Consider the following 19,077-nt stretch of genomic DNA (forward strand, 5'->3'; position numbering starts at 1 on the left):
CTCGGAGGGATCGGAGAACCTCCCCACCTGCCTGGGCAGGCACGGAAGCCTGTCAGGCGGTAGTTCAGGATGTGCAGTGTTATTTGGGATGTGCTTGTGTAGAAAGCCCTGTTGTTGCTTCCCTTGGAACTATCCAGAGCACCGATCCCACCCAGCAAAGTCCTTCTTTGCCCCATAACAGCCTCCCTAAGTGCGGATCTGGGTACAAAGAGAAAAGGCTGAGTGTGCTGCAAACCACCCCCAAAAGGTGCCTTTTCCCAGTCCCACCCATCCTTGGTGACGCTGGCAGAGCAGGGGACTCACCTTTGGCCAGCGGAGGACCTCGCACTGCCCATTGCTGGGCGAGCACAGCCCCAGCTGAGCCTTATCTCGGCACTCCGGCAGAGCAAACAGCAGAGCTGCTGCAGAGCGAGCCATGAGGCTGCTCCGAGCCCTGCCGGGGCAGGACACAGCGGGGAGGCAGCGCAGCTCCTCGGGCTCTCCGGTGCCTGTGCATCCCTCCCAGTGGGGCTTCCCAACAGCCCCACTCTTGGCAGCCCTCAGGTGAGTTTTGCTCCATCCCTAAACGTGTGGAGATGGAGAATGGGAAGGCAGGTGTGGCACAGCACAGTGAGGGGCCCCTTCACTCGCATCAGGCCGGCCGCGTTAATTAATCTGCCGTGAATCCGATCTATTCCTCGCACAGGCTTTCCATGGGAAAGCGCTTTCCAAACGTGCCTGGTGTTAAACGTGAGGGGGTTGGGCTTGAAGCGCGTGCACGTGCATCAGTTTGATGGCAGCCGTAATTTCCTCAAGCAGATCCCATAAAGACACAAAAATAAACCCATGTGTGTTCAGGAGACGCTGTTTGTGTGGAAATCGGGGACTGCCCTGGGGTTATTCCCAGGAACATCCAAAAGGCAAATCTGAAAGCAAATCCCACCGGCTCTCAGAGGAAAGCTGCAGAGCTGGGGATAGGCAGGCGGACGGAGGTGTCTGCTTTGAATCCCGAGGGATTCCAGGAGCTGTGGGAATGTGCGTTCTGTGGCAGTGGGGTTTGCCAGAGGACTGGGAGATGCGCAATATTTGCTTGTGGTGCACGAGCTGCAGTCTGTGATGCACCTCTCGCTTCAGAGAGCCTAAAACTGAAATGAAGGCTGGGCTCAAGGGCTGGGGAAAATTGTGAGCTGCAGGTGCTGGGGTTATTTATTTATTTATTTATTTATTTATTTTTAAAAATCCTTTTTCGCAAACGGGGAGTTTTAGTCCTTGCTCAAGCTGAGCCTGAATCCCTGCGGGGCTGGTGGAGCCTCGTGGGCTGTCCTGGGGACCTTCCTTTGTGCACCGCAGGGACTCCAGGGGTGTGATGTGCAGGGGGTGTAGGGCCAGCACCCAGCAGGATCATCGCCCCTCTTTGGTGGCATTTACTGCAAAATCCCGCTGTATTCCCAGCGCCTGTGTCTCACGGCCACCTCGAGGAGTTATCACAGGCATCTGTAGTAATCTTCCTTGTAGTCTCCCAGCCGTTCTCATCCTGCACTTGAAACACGGAAATTGCCCCAAGAAAAGAAATCTCTTTACAAGATGGGCCATCAAGGCAGCAACCGCATCCCGGAATCATCCTGCTCAGCAGGGTAATCTATCCAATGGCCGGGATTTATTTCTAACATTCGGCTCTGCAGTCCTTTTAACTCGAGCAGAGAAGGGAACATTTTGATAACAGCAGCCTCCAGGTCAAATGTGATGAGAATTCATAACTCGCCACACAGGGATTTTGGAAAACCAACCAAGCAAAACAATTTCCTGGAATGAGCCGATGAAGATGCGTCTTTCTCTTCACAGCGTTGTGCCCAGAGCAGGGAGATGTTGGAGTGGCTCCTCATTCTCTGCCCACAATTTGCAAATAAAATGCCTCCCGGACTGTTTTAAATTTGAAGGACTATTGCGAGCATGGCTTTTCTGGGCTGCTCATAAAGACCTGAGACATTGGATCTGTCGGCCATCAAAGGAGAAATATGAATCCAGTAATGGGAATGTCCTCATGCTCCCAACTCTAATCAAAGCAAAGCTGAGGGTTTCTGCTTCAGGAGAGTGGCATCAAGATTTAAAAAGGAACAGAGAGACTCCAGTCCCTGCTCGGCACTGGAGCAGCAGCAGGAATGATTTACAGGGGCATGGAGTGACAGGACAGGGGGAATGGCTTTAACTGCCAGACATTAGATGGGATATTGGGAAGGAATTCCTCCCTGTGAGGGTGGGGAGGCCCTGGCACAGGGTGCCCAGAGAAGCTGCCTCTGGATCCCAGGAAGTGTTCCCAGCCAGCTTGGATGGGGCTTGGAGCAATCCAGGCTAGTGGAAGGTGTCCTTGCCTTAACGGTACAGGAGCACCATTGGATGCCCCAAAGGATTGGGAGGACCCGGGTCAGGTTGGAGGGATCCCCCTGAGCTTTCCTGGCCCTGGAGCCTGAGGGGTGTGAACTCCAGCAGAAGGGGGTTGGAGCAAAATGAGCTCGAAGGTCCCTTCCACCCCAAACCATTCTGGGCTGGAAAAAAACCCAACAGCCAGAAGCCTGCAAATGTGGCCAAGCTGAGTTAGTGATGGAGCTGCCAGGGAGCAACGTTTTCTTCCTGTTTTCTTTTCAAACGACCTGAGTAAATTAGCTGGACCTGTCTGAGAATGAGGCAGGTGGGAAAGGCGGGAGGAAATTTGGAGATTGAGCACTGCAGTTTATTTTAGTGCCAGTGCTGGTGTCTCCCGAGCCCCGTGGGGCTGGGCTGGGCTGGAACATGCACAGGCTGCCTTATCTGCAGGCTCGGGAACATGGCCTTTCCAAACGAATATTTGCTCTCCATTCCCTGTCTTCTGTTCAAGTTCCATATCTGCAGGGAGGTCCCGAGGGCTGCCACTCACAGCAGAGTGCAGATTGCTGGGACAACGAGAGAAACTGGGAATGGGATTGGAAAAATTAACATGGAATTATATGGAACCCCAGAAAGGTTTTGGTTGGAGGGGAACTTAAAGCTCATCCAGTGCCACCCCTGCCATGGGCAGGGACACCTTCCACTAGCCCAGGTTGCTCCAATCTGGCCTTGAGCACTGCCAGGGATGGGGCAGCCACAGCTTCTCTGGGCACCCTGTGCCAGGGCCTCCCCACCCTCACACCCAAGAATTTCTTCCCAAACTCCCGTGCTGCCCTGGGAACCTGGGATGTGATGAGAAACCCTGTGCAGCTGGAATAGAAAACAACAAAATCTGTCATGCAGCACAGGAAGCAGCACTGATGGGAACAGTCACTGCTTTAATATTTAATTTGATGAGATCCAGCTCTGAGAAATGGATTGGGAGCTGCCACAGCTCCAAGCACAAGCTCAGCACTGGCAGGGAATTTCCATGGGGTTTTCTCCGCTCCGGACTTATCTGTATTCTGGAAGGGTGACATGGAATGAGGCTCAATAATTATCCCAGCACACAGAGCTGTGTTTCCTGCCATTCCCTTCAATAACTCAAGGTCTGGACACTTTTAGGGCCTCTTGGACTTTGGGTTGTCATTCCAGGTGTGTCCCCTCCACTGGACCCTGGCTCCTGGTCCCTGCAGAGCTACTCAGGTGCAACCAGGTGGCATTTCAGGAGGGAATTTCCTTGTGTCACCAGGCAGTGCAGCGCAGATCCGATTCCATCCTGCCTCTCGCCAGCAGGAACTCCCCGTGGCTGTATGGCCTCATGTCCTGCTGGGATCAGGAGGGGGGAGCTGTGCCAGGCACGAGATGGGTCTCACAAAACGTGTCCCTTCTTTGTCCTTTTAGGTGGATCCCACACCTTTTCTGGGACTGAGGTTGAGCTGGCAGCAGAGCTGGTTTCCCCCCGTGCACCATTCTCCTACCTCCAGAAATCCCTTTGCATGGTCCAGACGGTTTGGGTGTCCTCACCAGGGAGCTGGGCTTTGCAGGAGTCCCACTGCCACCGCCAGGGCAGGAAAAGGAGCTGGAGATGTAGATTTGTCAGGACTATAATCCGGGTACGTCCTAATTCCTTCCTTGTATGAAACCATCCACTTCCTATCCTCATCTGCTTCTCTCTGGTCCATCACAAGACTCCATCCCTGCAGGCCACAAATCCCTCACATCCCTCAGGGCTGAAGTGTGAGCAGAAGGGATGGATTGGGAAAAAGCCTTTGGCATGCTGATGTTTTAGCTCGGGGTGACACACCCCGAGCTGTAATCACACCCTTCCCCCTGTGACACTCATGTTCCCCTTGGACGCTTCATTCCGTGGGCACATTTGGCTCCACAGATTCCCTGGGACAAGCAGGTGTTGGAATGGCACTGCAGTGCTTGGGAACAGTTTCCCACACCAGCCTGCCCCAGGCATGGGCTTGGGGCTCCTTCCCTTGGCATGGTGACCCTTCTCACATGCTCTCCCTGAGTCCTGCCTTCTCTGCCAAGCCCATGCCTGCACCACGGGACACAGCTGCCCATCCCTTCTCCAACAGCTCTCCTGGTTCCCCCTGCCTGGCTGGGGCCAAGGAGGTGGGACTCCAGATCTTCATCCCAGGGGGAAGAGCTCTCTGTACCCTTAGAGGGATTGTCACCAGGCTTGTCACCAAACTGCCTTCACCTTTCACTGTCCTAAGCCACGTCCCTCCATTTCCTAGTCCTGCTGAGTAATAACTGGCTCCTCCTTTTGCTGTTCCTTGTGTCTCCTCAGCATCCATGTCGGAGGCATGCCCCCAAACGCTCCAGGAAAGCAAGAATGTTGAGGAAAATCCAGATATGCCTCTGTTTCTGCTTTGTCTCGGGCATTTTGTACGAGATCTCCCTCTTGTCCAGCTGCGTCTTCTCCTACTTGCCCATGGCCCAGCACTACCTGACACCTGAGCAGGTGCTGAACCTTGGTAAAAGCATCATTTTCCTGGAGACAACGGAGCGCCTGGAGCCACCCCCGCTGGTGTCATGCTCCGTGGAATCTGCAGCCCGGATTTACCAGAATAGGCCCATCATCCTCTTCATGAGGGGACTCACCAACGAGACGGCCTTGGACCTGAACACCAGCTACGCAGCCTTCTCCCTCTTGTCTTCTATGAAGAATGTCTTCATCTTCCCTCTCCAGATGGAAACCATCTTCCAGGAGACCCCTCTGCTCCAGTGGTACAATCAGGTGAGTGTTAAAACAAGTGGAAAACAGGAAAAGAGTTACAGATAGGGGTGGGAAAAGGCTTTAAAAGGAACGAGGAACGCAGGACTGTGTGAAATTAGTGACTTTTATTGTTTTGGTTGGGAATAGATTCATTTTGGCCGCATTTTGCTGTGTATTCATCTCTCTGTTTATGGAATACATGATCGGCGTTTTCCCCCTTATCTGGAGAATCGGATTTTTTGGCAAAAGAAACACCGGTAAAAATAGATTGCAGACGTGTTTTGAGAAAACAGCCTTAATAATGTTCCCCAACAGAAGCTGGTTGAACAAAATGTGCTGCCTGAGCACTTGATAGAGCTGCCTCACTCTGCCGGAGCCTGCAGGAGATAAGAGATAGGGGAGAGATTTCAGGTTCTATAACAGCAACATGCAAAGCCAAGGAGGGATCTGGTGAGCTCCACCCTGGGAAAAATTCCTGGCAAACTGCCCACAAGTAGCTTTGGTCAAATTGCTTGGGCAGGGCAGGCAGATTTCCTCCCAACTCTTTCTTCTCCCGAGAAAAAGTGACTCCAAATGCCAACAAATGCCGATGAAAAGCCTCCAAATGCCAACAAATGCCGATGAAAAGCCTCCAGCCTGGTTCAAAGAGCTGGGAGGGATCCGGGAGTGTGTTAAGTGGGTTGTGTCCCACTGAAATAGCAGGGCATGACTCATGGTGGCATTGGGTTAACACTGTAGGTGCCATCAAACCACCTGGGAAATGTTCCTGCATTCCTAATGAGAACAAAGTGTTGCTCTGCTCCAGCTCCTTATCTTATCCCAGTAAAATCCAGCGGCTGGAGGCAGCAAAGGCTGTCAGCGACGTTTGCAGCCGTGCAGGTGCAGGTTTATGGTGCCATTTGCAGCCCCGTGGATGGACTGGATCCATTCCCTGCCCACGGCAGCACATCTCACCTTTCCCTCTCCACAGGTAGTCCCGGAGCAGGAGAAGAACTGGGTGCACGTCAGCTCGGATGCCAGCAGACTGGCGCTCATCTGGAAGTATGGGGGCATCTACATGGACACGGATGTCATCTCCATCCGGCCCATCCCCCAGGAGAGCTTCCTGGCGGCGCAGAAGTCGCGTTTCTCCAGCAACGGGATCTTCGGCTTCCCTGCCCGCCACAAGTTCATCTGGGACTGCATGGAGAACTTCGTTCTCAAGTACAACGGGAACATCTGGGGCAACCAGGGTCCATTTTTGATGACAAGGATGCTCAAAACGCTCTGCAACCTCACAGATTTCCAAGGCACCGAGGACCACAGCTGCCAGAACATCTCCTTCCTCAACCCCCAGCGTTTCTACCCCATCCCATACCCAGCCTGGAGCCGGTACTACCAGGTGTGGGATAAAAGCCCCAATTTCAACCACTCCTATGCGCTGCACCTGTGGAACTTCATGAACCGCAACCGCAAGGTGGTGGTGGCTGGCAGCAACACCCTGGCTGAGAAGCTCTACAAAACCTATTGCCCCACCACCTACCAGGATCTGATCCAGAATGCCAAGCACAGGGATCTCCCAGGCCCTGAGGACATTGAGTGACGTGGAACAAGGAGGAGAGAGGTTATCCTTCCAGCCAAACACAATCCCCACTCCGTCGGTATCCGGCTTTGTAGGAGAAAGAAAGAACTTTCCATAAGCACCATTCCTACTCCCTTGGGATGCTGAGAATGGTGGTGGGTATCCACTGGACGTAGCCTCCAAGGACACCTTTGCCTCGATTCTGTTTCCTGATAGGTGCTCATGAACCAAACCTTCCCAAATCCGACAGACTTTGAGCCTTTTCATGAGCTTCTCCAAGGGAATGGCATGGCCTCCCAGGAGGAATGTTGTCTCTGCTCCTCCTGGCACTGCTGGCAGCTTCCCACATCAGAAAAGTTGGAAGCACAACAGGCTTTGGACTGGAGCCTCTGGGGCAAAAGAGAAGCCCAAACCAGCGTCTTTTCCTGGTGTTTTCCTCACGTGGACTTTACACCCTACGTTTTTGAGAGGGACTTTAGTGTGAGTGAAAATAAAAGAGTTTGTAAACAACCACTCCTCTGAGCTCGTTTCTCCCTGAAAAATGAGTCACATTTTCCAAATGTTTGTGCTCTCACGCTTCTACGTTGGCTTTTGCCAGGACGCGGCTGCGCTGCCCCATCCTCAGCCAGGTCAATCCTGGCTGTAGAAAATGTGCCTGGAAAGGGGGTGCTGAGACACCAAGGATGGATAGGGATGGCCCTCCAGGTTCCCAAATCCCTTTTAAATAAATGGATTTCAACTGACATGAGGTGGTCACCCATGTCCAGGTGTGAAAACGTCCTGTTTAATCCCAACAGGACTCCCGGTGAGCAATCCCCTTCCAGATACTCCCTTTCCCAGGATAATGCCAATCCACCCAATTCCCTAAAGAGAAGCCCAGCTTGTTTTTACTCGGGAGCAGAAAGGTGGGGATCAGCCTCCGTCATCCAATGTTTGCCATGTGCACAATGCTATCTCCTGCAAACACAGCAGCTGCTGAGCCACCTGCAGCTCGCAATTTGGGGTTCAGCAGGAGAAGGGAGCCCTTTGCACATGGGGTTTATGTGCTCCTGTGTCTGGACAAGGGGCTCCTTCCTGCCCTGTGTTCCTCCAAAGTCACTCCACTGTAAGGCCAGGTGGTGCCAAGCCGAGTGCTGGGGATTGCTGGAGCAGGAACACGGCATGAGGGAATATTTTTCCTCTCCCTTGCCTAGGGTGACACTCTCATGGCTCAGCCCCAGCCATGAGTTTCATGCTCTGGTGCTGTGCACTCTGGTTTAGCTTTGGTCCACTCTCTCTTAGAGCAGGGTTTTCCTGCCTAGGGATTTTCCTCCACACCTTTGACCTCCCAGCACTGAGGGGATGCAGGGGAAGAGCGGTACAGCCCAAGAAGTTCTCCCTGTTTCCCACATGGCTCCGGACAGCCCTGATGGCTCCCCATTCCCTTTGACTGCCCACACTCCTCACTCTGCTCCCATCCTCATTGCTCCCCTCCAGTTTCTCTCTGTTTCTGGCAACAAGTGAGGATTTGCCTTTTCTTCCCTGTGACTCGACTCTCTGGGAGTGTCCATGAGGGGATGGATGGGGCTGAGGGACTTCACCGCTCAAGCTCCCTCCACAAGTGAGCTCAAGGAAGAGGCATTTCCAAGGCTCTGCTGTGTTATCTGGTGGCTCCTCTGCAGATGTCCCATTTCTCTCTCCTGCCTGGCAGGAGGGGAGGAATCCTGCCAGGAGAGGAGAAATCCTGCCAGGACTTGGAGCAAAGCAGGGCACCAAGCACAGCCAACCTCACCGAAGTTCTCGCATTGGGGGTGTCTCCTGCTCTCACTCTCTGTGAGTCCCAGGAGAAGCTGGGAAAGAGCAGGAGGTGCTGGCTGCATTTGGAAAGGGTCTGGAAGAGGTGGGGAAGCTGCTGGAGCAGGTCCTGAGCAGAGGCTGGGTCTCCAGTACCTGCTGCACTGCCAGGACCGCCGGCACCAGCCTGGCCACCCACGCCCGGTGCCTGCAGGATGCCCACACTGAGCTGGCTGCTCCCGGCAGCAGGGACAGAGCAGCACAGCTCTGGAGAGAAAAGAAGGAGAGCAGGAGGTGGAAGAAGCTGATTTTCCCCCAGCAGCTCTTCCTACAGCTGGCCCCAGCAGCTGCTGCAAGGTGCGTGGCGGGAGGGTGTAAAACACCCCTGGGCACAACGCTTGTTGCTTCATCCTGCCTGTGTATCCCACACTTTGGCCCCATAAAAGGTGCCAGCCAGCCCTGCTGTTGGTTTCTCACCTTCATGGAGATGGCAAATTCCCTGCCAGCCCCTGGGAAAATCTGTGTTCTTGGGAGGTGCCAGCTGCAGGTGGTCAGAGCTGTGTGAGACAAGGGGTCTGTGAAGGGATCTCATGGGATCCCTGTGTCCTGGTGGATATCTCACGCCATGGAGAATTTAAACATCCTCCAGATCAGTGAAGGGATTCTGGATGCTCCTGGATTTAGTGACGATTTTCTTTCCCCACCGTTCCACCAGGAAGCCTCCTGGATGTTCCTCTTTTCGCCTGCTTCTGCCCCATCACCAAATCAACTCCCTCCTTCCCTCCTGGAGACTAAATCCACCCAGACCAGATCATTTATGTTCATTCAGCTCAGGCATCCCTGAAGCATGGGACCCCCTTATAACCAGGACCTCACCGGTGCTCTGCTCCCCTCGTTTCCCTGCTCCACTGGAAAAGCAGCATTTTTCCCTGAGCACTCTCCCTGCCCCATCCTGGCCCCTGCCTGCCCCACTGGTTCCAGACAGAAGCAGCTCCTGACCCCCTCCATCTCCATCCCCCCAACACATCCATGTCTTTGGAGGTCTCCCCTCTTGCTTTAAAGCACCAAAGCCCTGCCAGCTTCACCGGGAACATGAGGAATGTCCCTCCCTGCAGATCCCAGTCCTTCTGCTGACTTGTCCCTCCTCTCCAGCACCACCTCTGCCACAAATCCTTCGTGACCAATTCCTTCCTGCCAGCCCACATGCAGTGCCAGCACACAGAGGCCACTGAGCCAGGTGAGCTCTGAGACAATTCCTGCTCTCACTTTCCCAAGCAGGTTGGGATGGAGATGCTGGAAACAAGATGAACCATAGGAGGCAACTTTTTATCACTTCTTTCTTCCACATTTCTGGCTGAATTCTCTCTGCCTGCTGCCTTTCCCTCAAGGGAGGGACATTCCCTCACAGGCAGGACATGCAGCCAAGTACGAGACCTCAGGTGCATTTACAGCTCCTCAGTTTCCCCAAGGATCTTCTCCACACAAGGATTCCATGGGGCTGTGGGGATGGAGTTGGGTTGGGGAGTTTGGGACAAGGTTTTGTTAGAGTGGGATAGGGTTCACCTTCCCCATGTCCCTTTTTTTTTGGCAAGGAATTGAGGCTCTGAAAGCTGCAGATGTGGGAGCTCTGGAGCCTTATCACATCTTCCCCTGTGACCAGCACTGGAACTTGGCAGACAAAAAAGCCACTTTTGCTCTTTGCTGGCAGCTTTCAACCCCAGAAAATCCAACAGGTTGAGCTTTGCTCCAGAGGCATTTTCCCTGCTGCATTTGGATGCAATCAGGGCACTTGGGATGCTGGAGAGGGCAAAGCTCTCTCTGTGAGCCACCAATCTCTTCAAATTTGCAATAAATCAATCAATCAATAAATCAGAGGCAGCATGGCCACATTTATCCTGGCTTTTCCTGCAGCTCAGCTACCTGCTTCTCCATCCTGAAACCCTACAGCGGCTTTGCTTGGTGCTTTGGTGAGGATTTCCCATCCCACCCAAACCAAAATCCCAGTAATCCCAAAATCCCAGCAGGAGCTGGCAGATGGCACTGCTGCTCACGGCCCCTCTGCTTCCCTGAGCTTTCAGAGAGGCAGAAGAAGAAGCAGCTGGAGCAAAAGGAGGAGGTAGAGGAGCTGGAGGTGAAGCTGAGGGAGACAGCTGGAAGTGGAGAGAGAAGGGAAGGGAAGGGAAGGGAAGGGAAGGGAAGGGAAGGGAAGGGAAGGGAAGGGAAGGGAAGGGAAGGGAAGGGAAGGGAAGGGAAGGGAAGGGAAGGGAAGGGAAGGGAAGGGAAGGGAAGGGAAGGGAAGGGAAGGGAAGGGAAGGGAAGGGAAGGGAAGGGAAGGGAAGGGAAGGGAAGGGAAGGGAAGGGAAGGGAAGGGAAGGGAAGGGAAGGGAAGGGAAGGGAAGGGAAGGGAAGGCCTGACTTTGCCCCAGTCACATCTGTGGGAGCTGGATGGGGTGTCCCAGCCAGCTGCTCCACCTGCCCAGGGACAGTCACGGCCTGACAGCCCAGAGCAGCCTCCTTCCTGTGCTCCTGGGGCACACGAGTGTTTTGGGGTGGGAAGAGATGGCTGCCTGAGGCCAGGTCCCTGTGGGACACACGGCTCCTTCCTCTTCCCAGACCAGAAAGTGCAGGAGCTGCAGGCAGAAGGGTGGTGGGGTCCAGCCTGGGGACACTGGGGGACAATGACAGCGAGGAGTCAGGGTGGTGGGTGCTGAGCCAAGGCCAGCAGGAGCAGAGGGTGGCACAGGTGAGCAGGGCAGTGGCCATGTCCTCACCCCTCCTCTGCCCTCCAGGACATGCCTATGGATAGAAATGGACCCACATCCAGGCAGCTCTGGGAGCATCTGCTCTGTGGATGTCTGCTCTCAGCTCAGGACACCTTCCACTAGCCCAGGGTGCTCCAAGCCCTGTCCAACCTGGCCTTGGACACTGCCAGGGATCCAGGGGCAGCCACAGCTTCTCTGGGCACCCTGTGCCAGGGCCTCTCTGCCCTCACAGGCAGGAATTTCTTCCCGATATCCCATCAAAATCTACTCTCTGAGCATGGATGAGACTGTGCCCATGGCCACAAGAACATTGGACAGGGCTTGGAGCACCCTGGGCTAGTGGAAGGTGTCCCTGCCCATGGCAGGGGGTGGAACGGGATGGGCTTTAAGGTCCCCTCCAACCCAAACCAGTCTGGGATCCCATGATTAGATTACCAAGGGAAATGACACCAAAAATTACCAAAGTTTTGTTCTATCATGATCACTGAGAAGATCCAAGATTGCCGCCAGCAGACTTTTATCTGGTGGCACATCTTCGGCCCTTTGGAGGACATCCCAATGATGAATAAAAATCCAGAGAGCTTCCCCGGCTGGTGAGGGGAAGAGGTGGCTGCAAACCCATTTTTACCATGTTCCCATCTTCTCATTCCTTTTTTGACTCCTTCAGGTGGAGAAAGAGAACAAGACATTCCGTGCCACCCCATTCCAGGACCATCAGGAAATTATGGATCATGTCCACTGGGAGATGTCTGCCCTCAGCTCCCATCCTGGGCAGCAGCCCAAGGCTATGAACATCCAGGAAAAAAAGACAAGTGAAATGATAATTTAAAAAAAAGAGTCCTTGGTTCATTAAGAGCATTTAAGCAGATGTTTAACTCTAAGCAGCCTTAAAATATTTGCTGAGCTTAGACTAAGCCTAATTTCAAGCCCCATTTCAAGCCCATTCCGTGATGTTTTACTCCATTTGGCACTCATTAAACACAAAGCACCACATGAATACCGTCAAGTCACCCACCGGGGTGTCATCCATCAGAGCAACACTAAATTCCAGTTGAGAGCGTCTTTCCCTCGTCATCAGATCCGAGTGACACGTGGGCTGTGGCAGGATGGCATCTGATGGATGGTCTGGTGGTTGTGCTGTGGGAAGGACGGGCCCTGAGCTGGCCCCTCGCAGGTGTGGGTAGCGGAAGGGACGCAGCTCTTGGGGAATCTCTGTGCTCACTTTGCTCTTCTCTGCTCTGGTCTTGAATGCATTTCATAATGGTATTCTGCAGAGAGAGGAAAAATTGCCAAAAATTACCCTGAAAATGGTCTTTGATGCCCAGCCTGTTTCCTTACAGATCCAGCTGCTCGCAGCAAGCAAAGCTGAAGGTAACGATGGCATTCTGAAGTGAATCAATTTGGGTGTAGATACATTTTTCATAACTTCCAGCCCTTCAGAGCACAATCTCTTCTCTGTCTCCCTCTCTAGCAGCCATGGAGTCCCCTCAGGGAGCTGGCTGTGCTTCCCCTCACACGAGCCATGAACTGGACACTTCCAGTCCTTCCACTGTCAGCACGGCTCACAAGCCAAGCTTGTCCCTTGGCATCTCATCCCGATCCCAAAGGAATGAGATTTCCATGAGATTTCCATCCAGTTTCCCAGCAAAGGAGTGACCTTGCCTCCTTCAAATGATGCTAATGGTTATTTGCATAAAAACAAGGACCTTGGCCATGCTGTGGATCCTTCATTGCAGTCCAGGGGAAGGAAATGTGGGATTTCTGCTCCTTAATGAGGGCAGAAAATAAAACCCATCCTAAACCAGGGCTGGCTGTTGGCAAATACCCAAGGGGGGCATTGTGACCCTTTTGACATCCTCCAACCAGTGCCCTTGAGGTTGTTCTCCAAGGACTGCTGCCATCCCCAAAGGGACAGTTATGTCCGTGCTTTCCATGTAGGAAAAGCAGGTGTTGACCAGGACTTGCTTCCATGCTGGGGCCATGGTTCCTTTTTAACCTTCTTTCCCTGCAGGGACCCACGAGGTGACCAGAGTGGCGCTGGTGAAGATCCATCAGGTGGTGCCGGAGCTGGGACCATCCCGAGAGCACCAGGATGGAGCCGGCCTTGGGCTCGGGGAGTTGGGAGGGTGAGGATGGGGGGTTCTGGGGGCACGGGGGGGTGAATTCCCTGCTCCCCTTGGCTGGGCAGCTCCATGACCAGCACTTCCCTGGGAAAGCTGCCCCAGGTGGCTGCTGGGATTTTGGGAAAGCTGTGAGCGGGAATTAATCGAATTAGGGGAGGGAGTCGCTCCTTGGTAGAGGGATGTAGGCTGTGAGAGCCTGGCTCTGGGACTGCTGACACCCATCAGGGGGGAGAAGGGTCCCCCCAGGCCTCGCTGCACTGGTACCAGCACCCACCTTGGACAGGGAGGAGGCCACCCCACAGGGAAGCTGCTGAAAGCCCTGTGGAGAAACCCAAACCTCCTGGAGCAGTTCCACTCCATCCTGGAGGATGTGCTGGAGGAAAAGCTGGAGAGCCTGGGCATCAATGGGGTAAGTCTGTCCTTCCAGTGCCACCAACCCTGAGGGGCTCCAGGGACACAATAACCGCTCCAAACTGATTTTTTTGGATGGGGGAAGCAACCCAAACAGCAGCAAAAACGCACCCATCTGGAAAAATGCCCCTCTGAGAGGCAGATGGGATAGTGGAGGCAGAAGCACAGGGCTACACCGGGAATAAATTTCCCTGCTCCCACCTCTGAGGCTGCTTTTTAGGGTCTCACCAGCAAATCTACCTCTCCCCTGTGCTAAATCACCCAAAGCTCCCTCTCCCTGAGGGGAGGAGGGTGTGTGAAGGCACAGCAGCCCCTGGCGCGGGGATTTCAAGGGGACATTCAGCGTCCGAGCCCCTTTGATGCCAAGCACATTAACCAGCGCTTCCTGCGAGCATTGCCGAGCTGGCGGCAGTGCAACACCACCACCTAGCACCGCGCAGGGCTGCTGCAGGGACACGGGCGGCCGGGATGCTCCGGGAAGTCGGGATGCTCCGGGAAGTCGGGATGCGCCGGGCAGCCGGGATGCTCCGGGCAGACGGGATGCTCCGGGAAGTCGGGATGCTCCAGGCGGCCGGGATGCTCCGGGCGGCCGGGATGCTCCATCCACTCGTGCCTCAGAGCAGGGCAGCACTTCTGCTTCGGGTGCCAGGAGCACAGAGGAAAAGCAGTGCCTTTATCCGCGAGTGTTTCCTGGAGACGTTTTTAAAGGGCACTCCTGAGTTTGTTTCACCGCGTGGCACATCCCCCTTTCCCTGGCACGTTATTTGGGAATGCTGGGGTGGTGTGGGAGGCAGCAGTGGTGCCCAAAGCCAGACCCACAGCTCCCTTGACTTCTCATATTTTACATCTCCAGGACATTCCTGGTCACAAAACCCCCTCGAGCTGTAAATACGTCCCGAGAGAAAACGCTGCACATACCCCATAGCCTGAAAGTTCCCAAAAGAGCCGACTGACTCTTCAGCAGTCATTCCCCAGAGCAAACGTGGGCTGTACCTTGGGATATGTGTAGCTGGGAAATGCTGGGTGCAAGGGATCGTCCCTGGGGTTTGGGCAGGGCTTAGAGCACGAAGGATGCTCTGAGAGATGGGTGCTGCTGCTCAGGGCTTGTGCCCTGTCCTGGGGGACCACAATGCCCAGGTTGTGAAGGGAATCTCCACTCGGACCCGCAAGAGACTCCAGGCTCTGGTGAGGCATCAGCAGCAGCCCAAGGATGACAAATTCCCTGCTCTGCTCCACCCAAGGGATGAGCTGGTCCAGCAGGGATGGGGGAAGTCAGTGCAGGAGGACCAGCAGAACTTTGCCTCCACAGCTCTCCCTCATCCCAGGTGAGGGGACATGGTGTCCTCTGAACACATGGACCTGGACATCTGTATCCATGGCCGTGGGATGCTGTTCCCTGACCCGGGGGACAGTGCCCCAGAAATGCCCCAAAAATGCATGTGGGGTGGTGTGAGTCTCCGCAGTTTCTCTCTGCATATTGACCCTAGGTGGGCTGATGTGCAGTATTCAGAAAAAGCCTCCCAGAACCCCTGCAGGGTGAAATACAGCTCTGGCAGTGCTTGCAAATCCCTTTTCCCCCCTTTTCCTACATAACCCCATGTTGGGTGGGCCCACAGGCCTAGCAGAACATGGGGATTTCCTTACTGTCTCCCAGCTCAAATCCCAAATCCCCCCCAGTCCCTGGGAGGGTCACAGCCTGTGGGGACACCAGGTGATCCTTGCTGATCCCCAAAGCTGCTCCTTGGAGCAGAGCCTGCTCCACCCACAGCCCTCCTGGCACTCCTTGGAGCATCCCCTGGATCTCCAAAGCCAGAAACCCCCACCCAGGACTTATCCCACAGTGGAAGTGAGTGAGTCCCACCAGATCCTTTTGGTGCCCAGGCTGTTCCTGGGCCCTGAGTATTCCAAGTGCTGCCCAAACACCTTTGGAAGCTGTGGAGTGGTGGGTGATGTGACACCCCAGAAGTCCAAAAAGAACTTTCCTGGGGACTCCCTGCCTATGTGGGATGACTCAAACGACTCAGCCGAGTCTGACCCGAGGACTTGTACCCACCGTCTGGGACTGGAGACAAACCTGGAACTTCCCGCTGTGGTTTAGCTCCTTATTCCCTTCCCAGAACCTCAGCAAGGGGTTCTCTTGGGCTTTGGAAACAAAAGTAATAAAGGTATACAGTAAAAACCTGGAGAAACTGGGCAGAAATGTGCATAAGGAACAACTTAGGGTGAGGACGAGGTGGCAGCAGAGAAGAAGAGGAGCTCAGGAGCAGCTGAGGAAGAGGAGTGAGTCATTTGCCCCAGGAGCAAGAGGAGTAGGATTCAAGCTCAAGGGGAGGTTTTAAGCTCAGGAAGAGGTTTTAAACTCAAGGGGAGGTTCTAAACTCAAGGGGAAGTTCCAAGCTCAAGGGGAAGTTCCAAGCTCAAGGGGAAGTTCTAAGCTCAAGGGGAGGTTCTAAACTCAGGAAGAGGTTCTAAGCTCAAGGGGAGGTTCTAAACTCAAGGGGAGGTTTTAAACTCAGGAACAGGTTTTAAGCTCAAGGGGAGGTTTTAAACTCAGGAAGAGGTTTTAAACTCAAGGGGAAGTTCTAAGCTCAAGAGGAGGTTCTAAACTCAGGAAGAGGTTCTAAGCTCAAGGGGAGGTTCTAAACTCAAGGGGAGGTTTTAAACTCAGGAACAGGTTTTAAGCTCAAGGGGAGGTTTTAAACTCAGGAAGAGGTTTTAAACTCAAGGGGAAGTTCTAAGCTCAAGAGGAGGTTCTAAACTCAAGGGGAGGTTCTAAACTCAAGGAAGGGTTTTAAACTCAGGAAGAGGTTTTAAACTCAAGGGGAGGTCCTAAACTCAAGGGGAGGTTCTAAACTCAAGGGGAGGTTCTAAACTGAAGGAGAAGTTCTAAGCTCAAGGGAAGGTTTTAAACTCAAGGGGAGGTCCTAAACTCGAGGGGAGGTTTTAACCTCCGGAAGAGGTTTTAAGCTCAAGGGGAAGTTCTAAGATCAAGGGGAGGTTCTAAACTCAAGGGGAGGTTTTAAGATCAGGAAGAGGTTTTAAGCTCAAGGGGAGGTCCTAAACTCAAGGGAAGGTTCTAAACTCAAGGGGAGCTTCTAAGCTCAAGGGGAGGTTTTAAGCTCAAGCAAAGCAATACCGAACAGAGCCGAGGCCGAAGTGGGAATTGTTGGAGATTCCAGTAGCCAGGAGGGTGGGGTCAGTGGATGTCATGGGCCTGTCCGTGTCTGTGGGGAATGTGGGACTGGATCACAGCCACATCCACACAGGAAAAAGCCCTGGATGCCGGGGCACAGAGATCAGCTGGTGAGGGAACCTCTCCCCACTGGCCCAAAGCCAGCCGAGAAACTCCGAGTGTCCCGTGCAAACCCACAGGGGGATTTTGGACATCATCTACATTAAAATAATAAAAGGAAAGTCATGTGCTACCTTCTTCCCACCTCCTGCCCAGCACCAGGGCCCCAGGGAAGAGTTTGGGCACAGGGACTTCAAACCTACAGCAGCAGACGTGGCCCTTCCTCCAGTTGCACGCATCTGTCCTTTCCCTAATGTTTGTCCATCCACCCTTTTTTTTTTGGGGGGGGGGGGGGGGGGGGGGAAACAGTATTCATGCAGTTGGGAGCAAAACAGTAACTGCCAGAGAATCAGCTTGGGAAAAGCCCTCTGGAACAAATCTAGAGATAATTGGAGTGATGCAATGGCGAAATAATGGAATTACTAAAACAGGATTTAAAATAGCCTCAGTTTATGGGGAGAACTGGGGTAATTACAGCGGCAGCAGTGTCAGAATCAAATTGCTTCTTTCACAGAAAAAAAAAGAAATTTACAAAGATTTTACCCAAGGAAGGGCCTGGCACAAACCCTGGGAAGATTTATTTTTCCATACTGCAATAAAAACGAAATTCCAGGCGTTTGTCTGGCAAATCCAAAATAAAAAGGAGGACTTGGGGACAATTTTCAAGCCATGGAAGTAGAGGAAGGGTCTCCTGTGTGGTGTCCTGTTGCAACGATGGTGTTTGGCCCTCTTGGCTCGAATTTTTGTAGGAAATCAGGAAGAAGAAATCCCTGTTGATTTGCAGAAGGCAGCTCAGGGTGCAAACGTGGGGGTTCTGTCCCCTTCTCCTCTCTCTGTGCTCCTCTCCCGGTTGCAGGTGGCAGCAGTGACCTGGAGCCCTTCCCTGATGCCGGGGAGGGGACACACGGTGGGGACAGGGAGGTGACAGCGCTCTGCCAGCAGCCACTGGATGGTGCCACAGGACCAGGAACGAGCAGCAGCCGCTCCTGGGCTCTCCTTTTGGGAAGACCCCAATGCTGGCGTTCTCCCAAGGTTTGGGACCTGCCTGGCCAGCCCCCGAGGAGGATAAAGGACATTTCCCAGGTGTGGTTTCTCCTCTCCTTTCATGGCACATGTGAGTAATAACAGGGGGTGGAGGTGCCAGGAGCTCTGCAGCCTCACCAGAGGCTCTGCAGCCTCTCCCTGGACATCCTTAGGGCATAGGCACGACCCCCTTGCCATGGGATGTGGCATCCCACAGGCTGAGGGCAGCTCTCCACACTGGACACACTCGTGTGTGGCTTCTTGACTCTACAGCAGCTTTCCCTCTGCTCATTTTCCTCGTTCTCCTCTTCCCTCACTCTCCTCGTTCTCCTCTTCCCTCACTCTCCTCTCTGCCAAAGCTCCAGAAGGGGATGGGAAACGCCTCATTTTCTGCTGCAGGAGGGACCTGGCCTGAATTCACTTGGACAGAGAACCCAGCCACAGCTGCCGTGTCCTCCCTCCTTTCCTTCTGGTGGGAAATCCAACCCCAAGGATGACTCTGTGCACTGTGGACGTGACCAGCTTGACCCCTTCTAGAGCTCATCTGTGTAAATTAAGTTCATTTTCCTAATTCTCTCTGTATTTTGGACATTTCTAGCAGTGCATTTATGATCTTGGTCTCCTCAAAGTATGGAATTTGGGAAGACGTAGCAGGAAGACCAGCACTCAATTCCTCTTCTCTTTTCCAACCCGCTCCACTTCTGCTTCAGGCTCTTACCCCTCCCTATTTCCCCCATTTCCAGGTGGGTTTTATATTAGGAATTATTAATATAATATAATATAATATAATATAATATTATATTATATTATATTATATTATATTATATTAGGAATAATATAGGAATAATTATTATATTACTTCATATTTCTATTAGGAATATTAGGAAGCAGGACACACCCAAGTGGGACTGAACAGGACAAGGGCAATGAACTTAATTCCTCTGGAAAGAAAAAAAAAATGCTTTCCACACAACTGTTCACAAATAAGCAGAAAAACCCTTTTTACCTGTAAGAACTTA

At 53.3% G+C, this 19,077-nt stretch overlaps 1 protein-coding gene across 1 annotated transcript; it reads left to right on the top strand.

Annotated features, from left to right (window-relative positions):
• The first annotated feature begins 429 nt into the window (after positions 1 to 429).
• On the top strand, positions 430 to 7,170 carry A4GNT (alpha-1,4-N-acetylglucosaminyltransferase). The gene is made up of 4 exons (XM_048314664.1): positions 430 to 543; positions 3,784 to 3,995; positions 4,685 to 5,134; positions 6,084 to 7,170. The coding sequence occupies exons 2-4, from the start codon at positions 3,879 to 3,881 to the stop codon at positions 6,693 to 6,695; spliced, it is 1,179 nt and encodes a 392-aa protein (XP_048170621.1). The 5' UTR covers positions 430 to 543; positions 3,784 to 3,878; the 3' UTR covers positions 6,696 to 7,170.
• The last annotated feature ends 11,907 nt before the right edge of the window (positions 7,171 to 19,077 follow it).

Source organism: Corvus hawaiiensis, chromosome 10 (assembly GCF_020740725.1).
Source record: "Corvus hawaiiensis isolate bCorHaw1 chromosome 10, bCorHaw1.pri.cur, whole genome shotgun sequence".
Classification (NCBI taxonomy): Eukaryota; Metazoa; Chordata; class Aves; order Passeriformes; family Corvidae; genus Corvus; species Corvus hawaiiensis.

Excerpts from the sequence above, each read along its gene's own strand:
- A4GNT (XM_048314664.1), top strand. The coding sequence starts at position 3,879 with ATGGTCCAGACGGTTTGGGTGTCCTCACCAGGGAGCTGGGCTTTGCAG. Across the intron at positions 3,996-4,684 it reads TTGTCAGGACTATAATCCGG|CATCCATGTCGGAGGCATGC; the intron begins GTACGTCCTAAT and ends GTGTCTCCTCAG. Across the intron at positions 5,135-6,083 it reads TGCTCCAGTGGTACAATCAG|GTAGTCCCGGAGCAGGAGAA; the intron begins GTGAGTGTTAAA and ends CCCTCTCCACAG.